Source organism: Muscardinus avellanarius (genome assembly GCF_963383645.1).
Source record: "Muscardinus avellanarius genome assembly, chromosome: 19".
NCBI lineage: Eukaryota > Metazoa > Chordata > Mammalia > Rodentia > Gliridae > Muscardinus > Muscardinus avellanarius.
Window position 1 is genome coordinate 96,961 of NC_137805.1, and position 19,074 is coordinate 116,034.

Sequence of the window (19,074 nt, forward strand, 5' to 3'; positions counted from 1 at the left end):
GGGAGCTGGCTCCAAGTACAGCAGAGGATCTAGCAAGTGCCCACAGAGCCCTGGTGCAAACTCTTGCATGTGTAGTTTTCTATACAGCAGTCAGGTTTCTCTAGATTCTTTTTTGTTTTGTTTAGTTGTTTTATGGTGCTAGTGGTTACACCCAGGGGTACTCTACCCCAGTTCTATTTTATTTTATATTTGGAAACAGGTCTTGCTAAGTTGCTGACAGCCTCACTGAGCTGCTGAGGCTGGGGCTTTAAACCTGCGATCCTCCTGTCTCAGCCTCCCAAGTACTGGGATTACAGGATTGTGCCACCACACCTGGCAAGTTTCTCTGGGTTCTCACATCAATCCATATCCCTTAAATTTAATTAAAGAAGGTTTGAAAACAAACTGACTATACTGAATCTCTGGCCATGGGTTGTTACAAAAAGATTTTTATTTGAGAACATCTGATACTTTTGTAAAATGCTCTTGCTGAGCCCAAAAACATTTGACTTACAGTCCCTCTCCAAAATCCACAAACACACCAAGCACCTTGTCCTGCAGATAAGAGCAGGTTATGTCCCCGGCTGGCTCTATGGGCACCACCCTCGCCTCCATTCCTGTGCTGCAACTGTCCTGGGTGTGGAGAGGGCCAGGGAAGGCAAACAAAATGGCAGCCAGTCCAACCAAGGCAATCCCAAACCAACTTCTCAAGCCACAGGGAGAAGGTGCTCCTTCATTCCCACCCAAAGTCCCTGCAAGGAGATGCTAACAAATACAACAGATAAAGGACATGCAGACAAAGACGCTAGTTTATTCTTCCCGACAGTGACCAGAGTCAGCAAGACACACAACGTCAGTGCTGAGAGCTCCTCCTGGATTCAGTGGCAGCAGGTCACTGGCTGCGCACACGGCCAGAACCCTCTCTAATAATCTCATCTCTCGTCTCAGAACACTGCCCTCTGGAGTGCCGTGCACGCTGTAATAGTGCTCATGTTTTACTGTCCTTTAAGTTAGGGCAGACAGATTCTCTCTCACCAAGATCAATGTAGAAGCTCTTTTGCTCTCACAGACTTCGGGCAGGAGGACAGCAGCAGCATTCAGTTTGTTAGTTGGCATCCAAGAGGCTGGTGGAAGGTGGCTCCAAGAAGGACTGAAGAGTGACTGCGAAGGGCCGCTCAGCTCACTCCACCACTCGCTCACCCGCAGGGAGGGTGACGGCCGAGCCCGGGTGATGAGCGAGTGCCTGTGGATCTGAGGACTCGCGCTCTGCAGCACACGCATTTCTGTGGAAGAGCTGAATTCCCGTCAGCGCCGGAGCCTCAGGAAGAACGCATGTTTACACTCTGTACTCTCCAGTGGGTAATATTTATCATAAAAATCTAAAACGTACTCTTCAGTCTTGAACCCAAACTTCTGGTATAGCAGCATAGCGGGATTGCTTGCTGAGACGTGAAGAGTCACGTCCTTGCCCATGCAGGTCTGCCAAAAGAGTGGAAAAGTACAAGATGAAAAGAAAGGCCCAAGGGGAAATGAGTAGGTGGAGCACCTCCTCTAGTGCACACAGTTAGTTATGGAAACAGGGAACAAGGGGCTGAGGTGAGGGTGCTGCAGGGTCCAGCAAGGCCTGAAAACTGAAGAACACTTTGCTGATTTAAACCTTCCCAAGACTAAGGAAAGTGATGGTAATCTGAGTGTGTTTTCTTTCTGAAGCAAGGGATTGAGGGATACTTTGTCAGCTTTTTTTTTTTTTTGCACTGGGGGTCGAACTCAGGAGCATTCTACCTCTGGGCTATATTCCCAGGCCCTTTTATTTTTATTTGGAAACAGGGTTTCATTAGGTTAATGAAAGTCTCAAACTTGCTGAGACTCCTTGACTCTGCCATCCTCCTGTCTCAGCCTCCCAATTACTAGGGTTACAGGTATACACCACAGTGCCTGGCTATCTTGTCAATTTTGTTATTTTATTTGTAATTCTATTACTTTATTTTTACTTATTTTGCGGTACTGGCGATGACACTGAGGGACATTCTACCTCTGATCTACGCCCCCAGCCCTATTGTTCATTCTTTATTTTGAAACAGGGTCTCACTAAGTTGCAGAGGACCTCACTAAGTAGAGGAGGCTAAACACAAATGTGCAATATTCCCATCTCAGCCTCCCAAGTGTAGGAATTACATTTGTGCACCACCATGCCTGGCTTTCTATACATTTAAATATGTCAAAACAAGCCGGGCATGGTGGCACACACTTGTAATCATAGTACTTGGGAGGCTGAGACAGGAGGATTGCAGGTTCAAAGCCAGTCTCAGCAATGTTAGCAAGGCTCTCAGAAACCTAGTGAGACCCTGAGTAGCTTGGAGGTAGAATGCCTCTAGGTTCAATACCCAGTGATAATAAATGAATAAATAAATAAATAAATAAGTCAAACATATCAGCACCAACACTATGACAAAATGGAAGAAACATGTCTTGCTCTTTTTAAAACGAAATGTTATTTTATACCCCATCCCCCAAACTTGTAAAAATTCCCCTCTTAGACCTGCTAGGAAAGGTGCACATAGAAAATATTAAGAATTGAATTACAAAGCCGGAGGGCCTTGCAGAGACTTTCTGAATCCCTAAATCCACTTTCGATCCTTTCAAAATGGACAGAATTAGCTTCCCAGAACTGAAATTTCTGTTTTTAGCATTGGCCTAATCTTGGGGGAAGAAAGTAATAATTGTTCTGTGAACACAAGGCAAGTCACTAGATTCTCTAATCAGCTACATGAAAATTGTACCCCAAAATTACATAAATAACTTGTTTGTCAGCCACGTATCATCTCGGATGAACTACTCGGATACACGGATGAACTACTCCTCCATCCACCCAGCAGATACTCAGCAAGAAACCCCTCCATGCCAGCCCTGCGTTAGACCCTGGGGACACTCACACTGAAGTCTAAGCACTGCTCTGCCCCTGGTCAGCATTTTGCTAGGACAGAAAGATGAACAGACAAGACCAATTCTGTGGGTGGGATGGGGCAGAGAAAACGCATGTGGGAGAAATAACTGACTTCGTCTTAGCTGAAACAACACAAGGCAGCACTTGTTAACTGCCAGAGGTGATATATGCAGTCACTGTCTGAAAAGAAAGCAATTTCTAGGAAGGTGATTTTTCAAGGATCCTGCCAATATTGAAAAATCATTAAGCAAGTTTTATTTAAAATTGGAAAAGTCTCATTAAAAATTAGAAAAACAACAATTTATCATTTCCAGCTTCTCTTTAAAGGAAAGCTTGTTCATAAAAGATTACATACAATCTGACCTAAAATAACCTAAATAATGGTTATCAGAAAAATTCTGGGACAAAACAGTTGGTAAGGGGGAAAAAAATCCTTGCTTTTCTTTTGGTTGAATATATAAGTACATAGTGTGTTTTAATAAAAGATGAAAATACTATATCAAAAGGTGAATTTGATATTAGAATCAAGTCTTAGAAGGTCACAGTAGCTTACACAATGACAGTAAAATTAGAAATAATCAGCAGTAGGCGGGTGTGGTGGCACATATCTGTAATCCCAGTAACTGGAAGGCTCAGATAGAAGGATCACAGATATGAGGACAGTAATGTAGTGAGACTCTCAGCAACCTATAGACTCTGTTTCAAAACAAAAATATAAAGGGCTAGGGGTGTAACTCAAGAGGTAGAATGGCCCTGGGTTCAATTTCCAGTACCAAAAAATTAAAAAATTAAAAAATTAAAAAAAAAAAAGAAATCAGTAATAAAGTTGAGTACGGAGACATACACTTGTATTCCTAATACTTGGGAGGCTGAGACAAGAGAATTACAGGTTTAAAGTTAGCCTCAAAAACTTAGTAAGACTCTGTTTCCTAGGAACTTAGTTAGACCCTATTTAAAAAATAAATAAATAAGGGCTGAAGGTGTAACTCAGATGTAGAATGTCCCTGAGTTCAATCCCCATTGCTATGCACATGTGCCCGCACACGTGCGTGCGCGCGCGCACACACACACACACACACACACACACACACACACACACACAAAACAAATAGCAGTAACAGACTAAGTATTCCTTATTAGTACAGTTGGGTTACAATGTTTACAAATACTGTAAAAAAAGAAAAGAGCCAGGCATGGTGGTGCACACTTGTAACCCCAGCATTTGGGAGGCTAAGACTGGAGGATGGTGGTTCACAGACAGCCTCAGCTATATTTAGTGAGACCCTTTGCAACTCAGTGAGACCTGATTTCAAAATAAAGAATAAAAAATAGGGCTGGGGGTGTAACTCGAAGGTAGAATGCCACTGGGTTCCATCCCCAGTACTGCCAAAAAAAAAAAAAGAAGAAAGAAAAAGAAAGAAAAAATACAGCTCTACTCCCACTTCTCAGATTTGTGAGGGTCTGATTCCAAGAGTAGTAACAATTACCAATATGGACTTCACAACGGGCTTCTTTGAAACCAGGGTCTAAACAGTAATTTTATTTAGGCTTAGAGGCTTCTGTCCATCCCTGGGCCTTCGCAGCCTCACAGGCAGTAACAATGGACTTCCTTTCATTTGTTCTCCGAGGCATGGCCACCAGGCTGCAGTAGACAGGAGCAGAAAGGGCAGCATGCAGGGTAAATCATAAACACAGACAACTTGCCTGAATCAGATGGTAGATCATGAAGGTTGCAATCCCTGCTCTTCTCCACTCAGGATGGACAAACAGAAATGAAATGTATGCTTCATTGTATTTCACATCTGGAACCATGAAGCCGAAGGCAACTATAACTTTTTTATAAAGGACGACAACACTGAAGTCTGGATACTGCAGGCACTCAGACAGGTCAATGCCTAAAGAAAAGAAATAGACTCACACTGTGTGCCTTTTATAATTTAATGAATGCCAAGCTGTTCTGTCTGTACTTATACCTGCATGCTAAAAAAATCACAAAATTGGAGGCAAAGATATTACCATAGATACCACACATTCAGATCATGAAAATGAATGTCAGAAAATATCAAAATTAACATAATCTTTTCTAAGTACATATGTTAAGAGAAGAGAGGAAGGACAAACTGGACAGGAGAGAGTGCTCAGGTTCAGACCTGGACACATGGCTTTAACTCAGCCTCTTCTGCCATGCATGTGACTTGGCGCACTTCAAAATGCCTCAGAGCCTTGTTTCCTACATGTGTAAAAGGAGGAGCATCCCTAGACCTGCACAGCTGGGTGAAGATGCCAGGGTGTCCACGTACAGGTCTGACTTCTGCATGAATGCTACCTTTCACAGTAAAGAAGTAAAATAAAAAGCAATTTGGTGCATGATGCATGGAAGGTACTGCACGTAAGAGCAGAAGTGGCAGATGCTCCCAATACCACTCCCAGAAGAGCGAGCACAACTCTGCCACCACATGCACTATACATGTTTTAGACAATAAAGATAACAATGTGTTCCCCCTCTCCCTCCCTCCCTCCCTCCCTCCCTCTCTCTCTCTCTCTCTCTCTCTCTCTCTCTCTCTCTCTCTCTCTCTCTCTCTCGTGTGTGTGTGTGTGTGTGTGTGTGTGTGTGTGTGTTCCTGGGGATGGAACCCAGGGGCATTCTACCTCTAAGCTACACTCCCAGACCTATTTTATATTTTATTTACAAACAGTGTCTCACTAAGTTGCTGAGAGCTTCACCAAGTAGCTGAGGCTGGCTTGAACCTGTGCGATCTTGTCTCAGCCTCCCAAGCACTGGGATTACAAGCATGCACCACCACACATGGCTTAAACATAACAATGTTCTAATCTTGAGGAAATATTCTCTAACATCTAGAAAATATATATTATTTCCTTTAAGTTCCAAAGCAGATCCATAAGAACATATTTATATTTAGCAATTAGAATGTATTCCTCTAATCGATGGTATTTTTAAAGCTAATTAAAATGACAAATCATAATAGATTTACTCTTATTCTCAGTCTATGATTAGGGTATTTGGCTTTTTAAAAACACCTTTGGACAGCCTGGAATGGTGGAGCAGAGTTATAATCCTAGTACATGGGAGGCTGAGACAGGAGGATCACAGGTTTGCAGCCAGCCTCCGGTACTTAGTAAGGCCCTCTGCAACTTAGTGAGGCCCTATTTCAAAATAAAGAATGAAAGATAGAGCTCGGGGTATAACCTTTTGGAGCCAGGCAAGGTGGCACACACTTGTACTTAGGAGGTTGAGATAGAAGGATTGCAGGTTTGTGGCCAGCCTCAGTTACTCAGCAAGATCTTGTTTAAAAATAAAGAATAAAAATAGGGCTGGCAAGCTGGGCGTGGTGTCACACGCTTATAATCCTAGCATTCGGGAAGCTGAGACCAGAAGATGGCAGCTCATGAACAGCCTCAGCTACTTACCTGAGGCTCTTCGAAACTCAGCGAGACCTTGTTTTGAAAATAAAAAAGACTAAAAAATAGGGCTGGGGGTGTAGCTTGGAGGCACAATGCCCCAGGATTCCATCCCCAGTACAGAAGGGGAAAAAAAATAGGGCTGGCAATATAGCTCAGGGATGGAATGTACTGGGTTCCATCCCCAGTACCACAAGGAAAAAAAATTAAAACACTTTTTGGCTGTACTAACACTCTAAGGAACAGGTAGATCAACAAAGCAAAAGGGATTATTAAGCCAAAAACAACTGTCCAAACTCGCCCCAGCTACCAGTCTATGTATCTTTGATAGACATTACCTGGTATCTAAACATAGTAGAAGCAAAACAGGATGAATCTTTTATTCTGGAAGCAGAGACAAACAGGGGAGAGAGACAAACAAAAATACTGTTGATTACTTTAATTGCTGGCTTCTTTCTTGAAAGTGAGGCATTTATATTTTAATACTTCTATGTTAGTAGTGATAAACTAATAAAATCATGTGAATAAAAGTCTTAGGGTCATGTGGCATAAAGTAATTTAAAAAAATTACTCGAATGGGCTGTATTGCCTGGTTTGAAAGGGGGAACATACCAGGCCAGAAAAACTCCTGACACATAGAGTTGATCGTTGGAATGTGATTTGGTCGAACATAGCAGTAATCGAGAGGTGCGTCAGGCTCAGGTATCCAGTGAGGGTCACTCCTATGCAGATGAGAACGAATCTGTGACAGGAGCTGTAGTTTGGGTGGCTTTGTCTCATAATCACGCCTCCAGTACCATAGGAAATGAACAAATTCAAGTCAAGAAAAATATCCAGTATTATCCCTTGCTATTGGACGCATATATTTTGATCTGCTTGAAATTTTAAACTAATTTGCACTGCTCTATATGATAGGTTGATTATTTATTTTTATATTTTTCTTTGCAGTATTGGGGATGGAACCCAGGGGCATTCTACCTCCAAGCTACATACACCCCAAGCCCTATTTTTTATTCTTTATTTGAAACAGGGTCTCACCAAGTTACAAAGGGCATTACTAAGTAGCTGAGGCTGGTCACGAACCACGATCCTGTCTCAGCCTCCCGAATGCTGGGATTATAAGTGTGCACCACCATACCCAGCTGTAAGTTGATTATTTTAGCTATAATACTTCTCTGGTATGAAATCTAAGCTTCACCTCACTAACATTCATGGGACCAAGACCCTCTGTGCCCACCAGGGCCTATCCTGGGCAGTGAGCCTTAATGAACCCAAAGCAAGGAGAAAGAAGCACTAGGTGGATCAGCCCCGAGTGCTCAGACGGGCGGACAGGTCCAGCATGGCCAGGGGCAGAGCCACCGGCGTGACTCACACACCACCTTTCCCACTGTGTGCCTGGAACAGGGTACAGGCACAGAGGGTCAGGGCAGCCATGAAGCTGCAGAGCAAGTGTGGCACAATGAAGGTGCCGTGCTCTCAGTCCTGGAGCCAGACACTACCAGAGACCTCTCCAGTACCCGAGCTCACTTCACTGCCTGGAAAGCAGGACTGGTGCTCAAAATCCGTCCCAACGTTCAGTGCGGTGGATACTAGCTCAGTTGAGACATCTTTTCATTTCACAGACTATTCGACATATACAACCTTATTATTTAAAATACAACAGTGATTATGACAATCACAAGGAAATCAAACAGCTTATCCTTGCTTTTTATATTTCTTTCAAAGGACCACCCTGTCCGTAAGAGAAGAGCTGAAACAATCAAGGAATGAATGCGCGTGTGAAGAAACCACCCTTATCTCTTCAGCTCTTGGTCTCTGTTTGCTCCGACAGAAGTACAGGTGAAGAAACCAAACATCACTCCTCATGACACACTTGACATCACATAACACCTCTTCTCCGTATACCTGATATAAGGCTTCAAAATTCGAGAAGTGTAAGGGCTGACAATACTTTGGTCCACTGCCATGTCTACTGATCCCACCAAGCGATACAAAAACTTGGTGGTCTGGTGCCGAAATTCTTTCCTGGATGGCAAGGCAGTCTATGTGAAAGAAACAACAGTCATACAAAAATAAAATTATCCCAAGATTCATCAATTTTCATATATAATTAGACTTGAAATATTTTCATGTGATAGAAACTAGGTATTTTTTTGCATTATTTATTGGAAAACAAGTTTCAATACAAACTTTGTAGGTACCATTGCCTAAAACTAAATAAAGAAAAACTCCAATTGTAATAAAGTCAAAATGATTTTTTAAAAAATTAAAATGATTCTAAAAGCCAGGTGTGGTGGCACACATTTGTAATCCCAATACTTGGGAGGCTGAGACAGGAGGGTCTCCGATATAAGGCCAGCCCCAGCAACTTAGTAAGACCCTATTTCAAAATAAAGAATAAGCTGGGCATGATGGCGCACGCTTGTAATCCCCGTGCTTGGGAGGCTGAGACGGGAGGATTGCACAGGTTCAAAGCCAGCCTCAGATAGTGAGGCTCTCAACAACTTAGTGAGACCCTGTTTCCAAATAAAATATAGAATAGGTCTGGGAGTATAGACCAAAGGTAGAAAAGCATCTGGGTTCCACCCCCAGTACCAGTACAAAAAAAAAAAAAAAAAAAAAAAAAAACCCACAAAATAAAGAATAAAAAATAGGGCAGGAGGTATAGCTCAGAGGTCGAATGCCTCTGGGTTCCATCCCCAGACCCGCAAAAAAATAAATAAATAAATAAAGGGCCTGGAGATGTATCTCGGAGGTACAGAATGCCTCTGGGTTCAGTCTCTAGTACAAAAAAAAAAAAAAGATTTTAAAAATTGAATTTATTTAAAAATCTTAAGCCATTTAAGTAAGTGAAATGCAGGACTTAACATTGGATTTACAGTTTCTTTAGTCTTCCTTTGGTCTATATTATACCTTTGACCCATTCACTAAATCTTAACCAGCATTAAATTCAAGGAGAAAATATAAGAACAATAGAACAATTTATATCCAGTTATTCTAAGAGCCATAAAGTCTAATTACTGCTATCCTTGTGAATAGATTTTTTGAAATATGACTTTTTTTCAATGAGCAAATTTGACAAAAATGAGAGTGATGTAGATTTATATACGTAAAACAAGTCCCAATAGCTAGAGGCCCTTTGTAGCTAGACGTAGCCTTGGTTCCTTTAGAGAGTGTCCTAGCAGAACTAGTGGACTTCACCCTGAGAGCCACACTGGAGCTTGCTGTTCCGGGGCCCTCGGTCGTGTAGGAACGGAACAAGAACAAGTGCAGTAAGAGTTGTTTTGGTTGGTTTGTTTTTGCGTGTCTGGGGATGGAACCCAGAGGTATTTGACCTCCAAGCTACATCCTTGCCCAATTTTTTATTCTTTATTTTGAAACAGGGTCTCACTGCATTGCAGAGGGCCTCACTAAGTAGCTGAGGCTGTCTGCAAACCATCTCAGCCTCCCAAATGCTGGGTTTACAAGTGTGTGCCACCATGCCTGGCTTAATAAAGAAGTTTAAGAGAAACAATAATGAAGAATTTCCCAGGTGAAGGCCATATATGAGGCTTCTGGTTTACAGGCTGATGCATGAGGAGTCAATAACATGCAAAAAGTTCAACTAACTGAAAGATCAGCTCTTCTCAGGTCTTTAACAAAACTGTGCAATCAGCACACTCCTGACACCAAATTGGAGCACTAAGACTGGTAGATATAGAGAACCACGGCTTACTGGAACAGAAGCCTCCACAGAAATCAGACTAGGAACAGGAAAACTGCAACTCTACCTGCCAAATTACTGGAGGACAAGTCTGGACAAGTCTCAAAATCCAGGGCGAACCCCACAGTCTTAAAAGGGTTATCTCTGAGAGTTGGACCAGGTTCTCATTGTGAACAGCAAAAGGCCACCAGCAGAAAGGAAAAGAAACCATTCTGAACTAAAACAAAGCACTCTGATCTTTACAATGCCTGCTCTCAGGAAGAATTATTTTACCAGAGCCTAACTGCAAGGATAGGTGATATTCAACTCTAGATCTCCATCCCTCCAGCTGTTCTACCCACTTACAAAAAACTGAGGAGTGAGAGGCAAATGGCCACAGGCTCAGGCTCGCCACAGATGAGGCTGGCCCAGCGTGGTGCACACCTGTGATCCCTGTACTTGTGAGGCTGAGACAAGAATGGCAGGTTCGTTCAACCTTAGCAACTTAATGAGGCCCTCAACAACTTAGTGAGACCCTGTTTCAAAATAAAAAATAAAACAGGGCTGGGGGTGTTGCCCATAGGTAGAACACCACTTGGTTCAATCCCCAGTACCAACAAAAGACTGAAATCTCATCAGGATTACCCACCTCCTATACCACTACAGCCTATTTACTATGTTCCTCTGACACAAAACATTATGTTTGTCTTTTAACAAAAGATTACAAGGCATATTAAAGGCAAAGAACACAGTCTGAAGAAATAGAATAAGCCTCGGAACCAGAGTCAGATTTGACAGGGTTGTTGAAATTACTGGACTAGGAATTTCTGTATTTATTTATTTATTTATTTATAATTTTTGTGTGTTTGCATGTGGTACTGGGGATTGAACCTAGGGACATTCTATCTCTGAGCTACACCCCCAGCTCGATTTTATTATTATTATTAATTTTTTTTTTTTGGTGGTACTGGGGTTCCTGGAAGCCCTTCTACCTCGGGGCTACACTCCCAGACCTATTTTTACATTTTCATTTTGGAAACAGGGTCTCTTAAGCCAGAGCACGGCTGGCTTCGAACCTGCGCGATCCTCCTGTCTCCGCCTCCCAAGCGCGGGGATTACAAGCGTGCGCCACCACGCCCGGCTATTTTATTATTTTGAAACAGGGTCTCACTAGGTTTATGAGAGTCTCACTACTTGCTGAGGCTGTCCTGGTACCTACAGTATTACGATCTCAGCCTCTTGAGAACTAGAATTATAAGCGTGTACTACCATGCCAAGCTGCAATGAGAATTTTTTTTTTTTTTTTTGTGGTACTGGGGGTGGAACCCAGGAGCTTTCTACCTCTGGGCTATACTCCCAGACCTATTTTATACTTTATTTGGAAACAGGGTCTCACTAAGTTGCTGAAAGCCTCACTAAGTAGCTGAGGCTGACTTCAAACCCGTGTGATCCTTCTGTCTCAGCCTCCCAAGTGTGCGACACCACACCCAGCTGCACTGAGAATTTAAAACTACTTTCATTGATATGTTAAGGGTTCTACTGAACAAAGTAGACCAATGCAAGAACAATTAAGTATTTTAAACAAAGGGATAAAAATTCTAAAAAACAGAGCCAGGTGTGATGATGCATTCTTGTAATTCTAGTACTTGGGAGGCTGAGACAGGAAGGTCACTTAATGAGACCCTCCAAAATTAGTGAGGCCCTGTTTCAAAATAAAGAATAAAAAATAGGACCAAGGGTGTAGCTCAGAGGTAGAATACCCCTTGGTTCAATCATCAGTGCCACACACACACAAAAAAAATTCCTAAAAAACAGTAAAATTGAAAATTGTTTTTTCTAAAAAACAATAAAATTGTTTTTTCTAAAAAACAATAGAACATCTGGAGGGATAGAGATCTAGAGTTGAATATCACCTATTCTTGCAGTTAGGCTCTGGTAAAATAATTCTTCCTGAGAGCAGGGACTACGAAGAACAGAGTGCTTGCCAGGCGTGGTGGCTCATGCTTATAATCCCCGCACTTGGGAGGAGGAGACAGGAGGATCGCGCAGGTTCGAAGCCAGCCGCACTGGCTTAAGAGACCCTGTTTCAAAAAATAAAAAATAGGTCTGGGAGTGTAGCCCAGAGGTAGAAGGGCTTCCAGGAACCCCAGTACCACAAAAAAAAAAAAAAAAAAAAAAAGAACAGAGTGCTTCGTCCTAGTTCAGAATGGTTTCTTTTCCTTTCTGCTGGTGGCCCTTTGCTGTTCACAATGAGAACCTGGTCCAATTCTCAGAGATAACACACACACACACACAGAAAAAAAGCACAATAACAGAAAGAAAGCATGCCTTTGATGATAGGCTCCTTTGTAGCCTGCACAGTCTGAACAAAGACTCTAAGCTTGAAGATATGTCAATAAAATTTTCCCAAACTGGCTGGGTATAGCGTTACATGTTTGTAATTCCAGTACTTGTGAAGTTGAAACAGAAGGACTGCTGGTTTGAGGATAGCCCAGCTACTTAGTGAGGCCCTGTATCAAAATAATATAGGGCTGGGGTTGTAATTCAGTGGTAGAAAGCTCCTGGGGGTTCAATCCCCAGTACCAAAATTAAAAAATAAACCCAAACTGAAAAGCAGAGAAAAAAGACTGAAGAGAAAAAAAAAAGGCCCAGGACTGTGGGGCAACTACAAAAGGTGTAACATAAGCATAATGGGAACACCAAAAGAAAAGAGAAAGGAACAGAAAAAGAAATATCTGTAGCAACAGCAACACCTAATTCATGTCAGACAGCAAACCACTGATCCAGGAAGCTCAGAAAACACTAAGCAGGACAAACGCCAAGAAGCACAAAAGACACCTCCGACTTAAGAGCTGTCAAGCAAGATAAATTACAGCAAAAACACTTAGAATGCATTAAGATAAAATACAAAGACAAAAGCCAGGACTGGTAATGCAGACCTATAATCCTAGTTATAATAATAATTATATATATATATATAAAACCTATAATCCACAGCCAGCCCCAGCAACTTAGTGAGGCCCTCCACGATTTAGTGGGATCCTGTTTCAAAATAAAAAATAAAATTAGACTGGGGGTAGAATGCCTCCACGTCCCTGCTAATATAACCATTAAAAAAAAAAAAAAAAAAAGAAGCTTGGCATGGTGGTGCATGCTTGTAATCTCAGTACTTGGGAGGCTGAGACAGGAGGACTGCAGTTCGCAGCCAGCCTCAGCTACGTGGTGAGGCCCTTTGCAACTCAGTGAGACCCTGTTTCAAAATAAAGAATAAAAAATAGGGCTGGGAGTATAGTCCAAAGCTAGAAAGCCCCTGTGTTCCATTCCCCAATACCACACACACACACACAAAAAAAAAAAAAAAAAAAAAAGAGAGAGAGAAAAATTTGAACACTCCAGAAGGGAGAATAAAAAAAACAAAGCCACAAAGAAACAAGAAACGAAACTGTAATTTCAAAATGTCAAAGGGAAAAACAAAATTACAATTTTATATTCAGCTATGCTATCATTTAAATGTAAGAATAAAATGAAGATAGCATAAACATCAAGTTTTCAAAATATATCTGAAAGCTGGGCATAGTAGCACATCTTGTAATCCCAGCATTTGGGAGGCTGAGACAGGAGGATCGTGGTTCAGACAGCCTCAGCTACTTAGTGAAGAACCTTTGCGACTCAGTGAGACCCTGTTTCAAAATAAAGAATAGAAAAACAGGGCTGAGGGTGTAGCTCGGAGGTAGAATTCCCCTGGGTTCCATCCCCAGTACAGTAAAAATATATTAAAAAAAAAAAATACACACACACACACACACACACACACATTGATATATATGTATCAATTGATTTTTGACAAAGGGGCCAAAAACATACACTGGATAAAAGATAGCCTCTTCAACAAATGGTGTTGGCAAAACTGGTTAACCATATGCAGAAAATTGGAAATTAATCCCACTTTCTCACCCTGTACAAGAGTCAATTCAAGATGAATCAAAGACCTGGAAATCAAACCAGAGACCTTGAAGCTCCTTGAAGACGGCATAGGTCCAACATTGCAACACATAGGCACAGATAAACACTTTCTCAACAAGACCCCAAAGGCACAACAAATTAAAAGGAGAATCAATACATGGGATTGCATGAAACTGAAGAGCTTCTGTTCAACCAAGGAAACTGTCAAGAACCTCAACAGAGAGCCAACAGAATGGGAGAAGATTTCTGCCACCTACACCTCCGATAGAGGGCTAATATCTAGAATATACAGATAACTGAAGAAACTCAACACTAAGAAAACAAAGCATCCAATAACAAAATGGGCAGGCAAACTAAATAGACACTTCACAAAAGAAATTCAAATGGCCAATAAATGCATGAAAAAATGCTCAACATCACTGGCAATCAGAGAGATGCAAATCAAAACTACCCTGAGATTTTACCTAACTCCAACTAGAATGGCAATCATTCAAAACACAAACAACAACAGATGCTGGCGAGGATGTGGAGAAGTGGGAACTCTAAGACACTGTTGGTGAGATTGCAAATTAGTGCAACCACTTTGGAAAACAGTATGGAGAATCCTCAGAAGAATGGGAACAAATCTACCATTTGATCCAGCAATACCACTTCTGGGTATCTACCCAAAAGAAAAGAAACCAAACTACCAAACTAATGAATGTGTATCTATGTTCATAGCTGCACAATTCACCATAGCCAAAGTGTGGAACCAGCCAAGATGTCCATCAACAGATGAATGGATTACAAAACTGGGGGATATGTACACAATGGAATTTTACTCAGCCATTAAAAAAAACTCAATTATATCATTTTCAGGGAAATGGACGAAATGGATGGAACTAAGTGAGATTAGTCAGTCACAAAAAATAAGAAATCAGATGTGTTCCCTAATATGTGAGAGTTAGGGAGAAATGGGTCATAGGAGGAACTCTAGATGAAAAAGGAAATCCTATAGAGGAGCAAACAAGGCAACCTAAAGGAGGAGAAAGGAGAGCGGAAGAGGAAAATCTCTAAAACACACAATGTACTTAAACATATCGAAGTCAACCACTAAGCCAAGCAAGGGAAGGAAGGATGGGGAGGGAATGGGGTGGGAATTGGGTGGGGGTTAAATCAGTGATGTATACATGTATGTACACACAAGTTTTTTTTTACCCCAATATGATGTATGAATATAATGCGCCAATAAATATATATACACACACACATATATATCTGAAAAAAACTATATCTTAAAGAACAGTTAGAGGAATTAGTCCAGCAAGAAAATAATTAGGGAAAAAGTAATGAGAAATCAAGGAGAATAAACAACTTAGAGATTTGCTATCATTTGTAGTGATAATGGGGATTGAACCCAAGGGCATTTGACCTCTGAGCTATATCCCCAGCCCTTTTCATTTTTTAAAACAGGGTCTAACCCTGTTTCCAAATAAAAATATAAAAATAGGTCTGGGAGTGTAGCCTGGATGTAGAAGGGCTTCCAGAAACCCCAGTACAATAAACAAACAAACAAACAAACAAATAAAACAGGGTCTAAGCCAAGTGTGGCGGCGTACACTTGTAATTCCAGTACTTGGGAGGCTGAGACAGGAAGATCTGGGTTCTCAACCAGCCTCAGCTATATAGTGAGGTCCTCCGCAGCTTCGTGAGATCCTGTTTCAAAATAAAGAATAAAATCGGGTTGGGGATGTAGCTCAGAGGTAATATGTCCCGGTTTCAATCTTCAATACTGCAAAAAATTAAAAATAAAAATAAAAAAGTAAAACAGGTCTCAATAAGTTGCGAGGGCCTCCTCTGGTCTCAGCCTCCCAGGTACTGGGATTACAGGCATGCATCACCACCATGCCCCACTGGTTCATTATCATTTAAATAAGCAAGCAACACAAAAGATATAACACAGGCAAAGGTATTTTTTTGTTTAGGGAGACAACCATATGTCAATATTATAAACTTAATAATAAAGAACAAAGCCAGGTGTGGGGCGCACACTTGTAATCCCAGTGCTCAGGAGGCTGAGACAGGAGGATTGCAGGTTTGAAGCCAGCTCATCTACTAAGTGATGTTCTCAGCAACTTAGTGAGACTCTGTTTCAAAATAAAGAATAAAAAGTAGGGCTGGGGGTATAGCTCAGAGTCAGAATGCCTCTGGGTTCAATCCCTAGTACCAGAATAGGAAAAGAAAAAGAAAAAGAAGCATGCCTTAAGTTAGGACCTATAAAAGAATAAAAATAGAATATGTAACTTTCTTTATGATTAAAAAAAAGTCACACAGAGTATTTTCTCTTCCTACAACATAATGTGATCAGAAATAAAATCAATCCCAGCTACTTGGGAGGCAGACGGAGGAGGATCACAAACTGCAAGATAGGTTTTGCAATTTAGTGACACCATGTCTCAAAAAAAAAAAAAAAAAAAGGGCTGAGGATGTTGTTCAGAAGAGTGATGGAAAACTAAGTGCAAGAACTTAGTTTTCAAGTACTGGTTCAACCTGGGTTCAACCTCTAGTACCGTAAGTAAGTAAGTAAATATGTAAATAAATAAATAAATAACACCCCATTACTAAAGATAGTTTAAAATTTTTGCCGGGGGTGGTGGCACACGCTTGTAATCCCAGCACTGGGGAGGCTGAGACCAGAGGATCGTGGTTCGCGGACAGCCTCAGCTACTTAGTGAGACCCTCTGCAACCCAGTGAGACCTGGTTTCAAAATAAAGAATTAAAAAAAAAAATAGGGGCAAGGGGTGTAGGTCGGAGGTTGAATGCCCTTGGGTTCCATCACCAGATCCGCAAAAAAAAAAAAAAAAAAAAAAAAAAAAAAAAATCTACCTGGAAACTAAAATAAATAAATAAATAATTAAATGCATAAAGTAAGAAAATAAATAAAAGCACCAATTCTTGGGTTAAAAAGAAAAAAACAAAGTTGGGTGTGATGGCACATGCCTGTAATCTCAGTACTTGGGAGGCTGAGACAGGAGGATCAAAGATTTGAGGTCAGCCTCAGCAATTTAGCAAGACTCTCAGCAACCTACTGAGCCCTTGTTTTAAAACAAATAATAAAAAGAGCTGGGGTTTTAGCTCAGAGGTAGACTGCTTATGGGCTCCATCCTCAGTCACACACACACACACACACACACACACACACACACACACACACACACACACAATGAAAAAATGACAGGATGTTAAATACTGATTGGTAATAAAAATCACATTTCAAAGCCAGGCGTGGTGGTGCACGCTTGTAATCCCCGTGCTTGGGAGTCTGAGACAGGAGGATCGCACGAGTTCGAAGCCAGCCTCAGCTACTTAGTGAGGCTCTCAGCAACTTAGTGAGACCCTGTTTCCAAATAAAATATAAAAAAGGTCTGGGAGTATAGCCTGGAAGTAGAAAGCCTCTGGGTTCCACCCCCAGTACAACAACAACAAAAATAAATAAATACATAAATAAATAAATAAATAAATAAATAAATAAATAAATTCAATCCCCAACACCACACACACACATACAACACATAAAGTTAGGGGTTAAATCCAGTGGGGCGTGGTGGCACAGGCTTGTAATCCCAACGCTTGGGAGGCTGAGACAGGAGGATCGCACGAGTTCGAAGCCAGCCTCAGCTACTTAGTGAGGCTCTCAGCAACTTAGTGAGACCCTGTTTCCAAATAAAATATAAAATAGGTCTGGGATTATAGCCCGGAGGTAGAAAGCCCCTGGGTTCTACCCCTAGTACCACAAAAAATAATAATAAGTAAATAAATAAAAAATAAATACAAGCATCCAGTTTCACTACCTTCACAGCCCTATTAAGACTGTAGAAACAAACTGGATTAGGAGGAAAAGAAAGGCAAGTATAGAAGAACAGAACAACTAGGAGAAGAAACAGGAAGTAGAAGGCAGACACACTGTGACTGAACCAAAATCCCAAGCTGGCTTTGGGAAAGGCGAGAACTACACTCTACACCACTCCTTACCCATCTACACCAAAGCACCCAACCTGCTAGAACTCCGCTGGCAGGTCAAGATCCTCTGCAACTGAGAAAGAGGCAGCAAAACAAGGGACAGGCAAAAGCCGCAGTTAGGTCCCCACCCTCAGGACCTGCTGTGGGGCTGCCCTCCCCCAGCAGCAGCTCAAGTCCCATCTCTATAGAGAGTACAAGGCTCTCAGGATGGTCCTCTCACTTGCAATCTTCCTGGCTCATCCCTGAGTAGCTGGCATAGGCCACCTGGCCTGGCTGATGCCCACATCTTTTGTAAAATGATGTAGTATTTACATATTTATATAGAACCCAAAACACATCCTCCCAAATACTTTTTTTTTTTTGAAGATTTAAAGAAGTTTATTAGAAAGATAGAAATAGAGAAAATAGAAATACAGCCCCATGCCAGAGTGGCATGGAGGGGTGACTCAAATAAATACACCCTCCTCCCAAATACTTTAAATCATCTCAATTACTTGTCATACTTAATACAATATAAATGCTATGTAAATATGTCATGCCACACTGTTAGGGAACAGTAACAAGAAAAAAAAGGCTTTACATGTTCAGTACAGATGCAATTTTTCCCCTAATATTTTCAATTTGAGATTGGTTTCTAATCCATGGATATAGAGAGCTAACTGTACCACAAACTGGGTGGCTTAGAAATTTACTGTCTCACATGGCCAGTGCTGGGGCCTCCTAACCCGGGAACGGAACCTGCCGAGGGGTTAGGCCGGGGCTGGGGCCAACGAGGCCGGCATTGGAGCCTGCCGTGAGGCTAGTCCGGTGCTGGGGCCTCCGAGGCCGGGATTGGAATCCTGCCAAGGGGTTAGACCGGTGCGGGGCCAATGGCCAGCATCGGAGCCTGGCGTGAGGCAAGTTCACTCCTGCGGCCTCCAAGGCCGGGACCAAAGCCAGCTTAGGGGTTAGACCGGTGCAGGGGCCAGCGAGACCAGAACTGGGGCCTCCCATAAGGCAAGGCCGCTGCTTGAGCCAGCGAGGTCTGGATCTGTCCACTGAGTAGCCAGGCCACTACTAGGACCATCAAGAGTGGGATCGGTACTT

At 41.9% G+C, this 19,074-nt stretch overlaps 1 protein-coding gene across 3 annotated transcripts in view; it reads right to left on the minus strand.

The window, feature by feature from the left end:
- Positions 1–1,284: 1,284 nt before the first annotated feature.
- The window catches only part of KAT14 (lysine acetyltransferase 14), a gene marked incomplete at both ends in the record, with an annotated part of 58,480 nt that continues 40,690 nt past the window's right edge, over positions 1,285–19,074 (minus strand). Inside the window, 4 exons of one of the 3 annotated variants that reach the window (XM_080716565.1) lie at positions 1,285–1,458; positions 4,628–4,818; positions 6,956–7,131; positions 8,336–8,385. In XM_080716565.1, coding sequence (XP_080572691.1) covers positions 1,285–1,458; positions 4,628–4,818; positions 6,956–7,131; positions 8,336–8,385 — 591 coding nt within the window. Of the gene's footprint in view, positions 1,459–4,627; positions 4,819–6,955; positions 7,132–8,248; positions 8,386–19,074 lie in introns of all 3 variants that reach the window. The other 2 variants (XM_080716564.1, XM_080716563.1) reach the window with 2 other exon arrangements.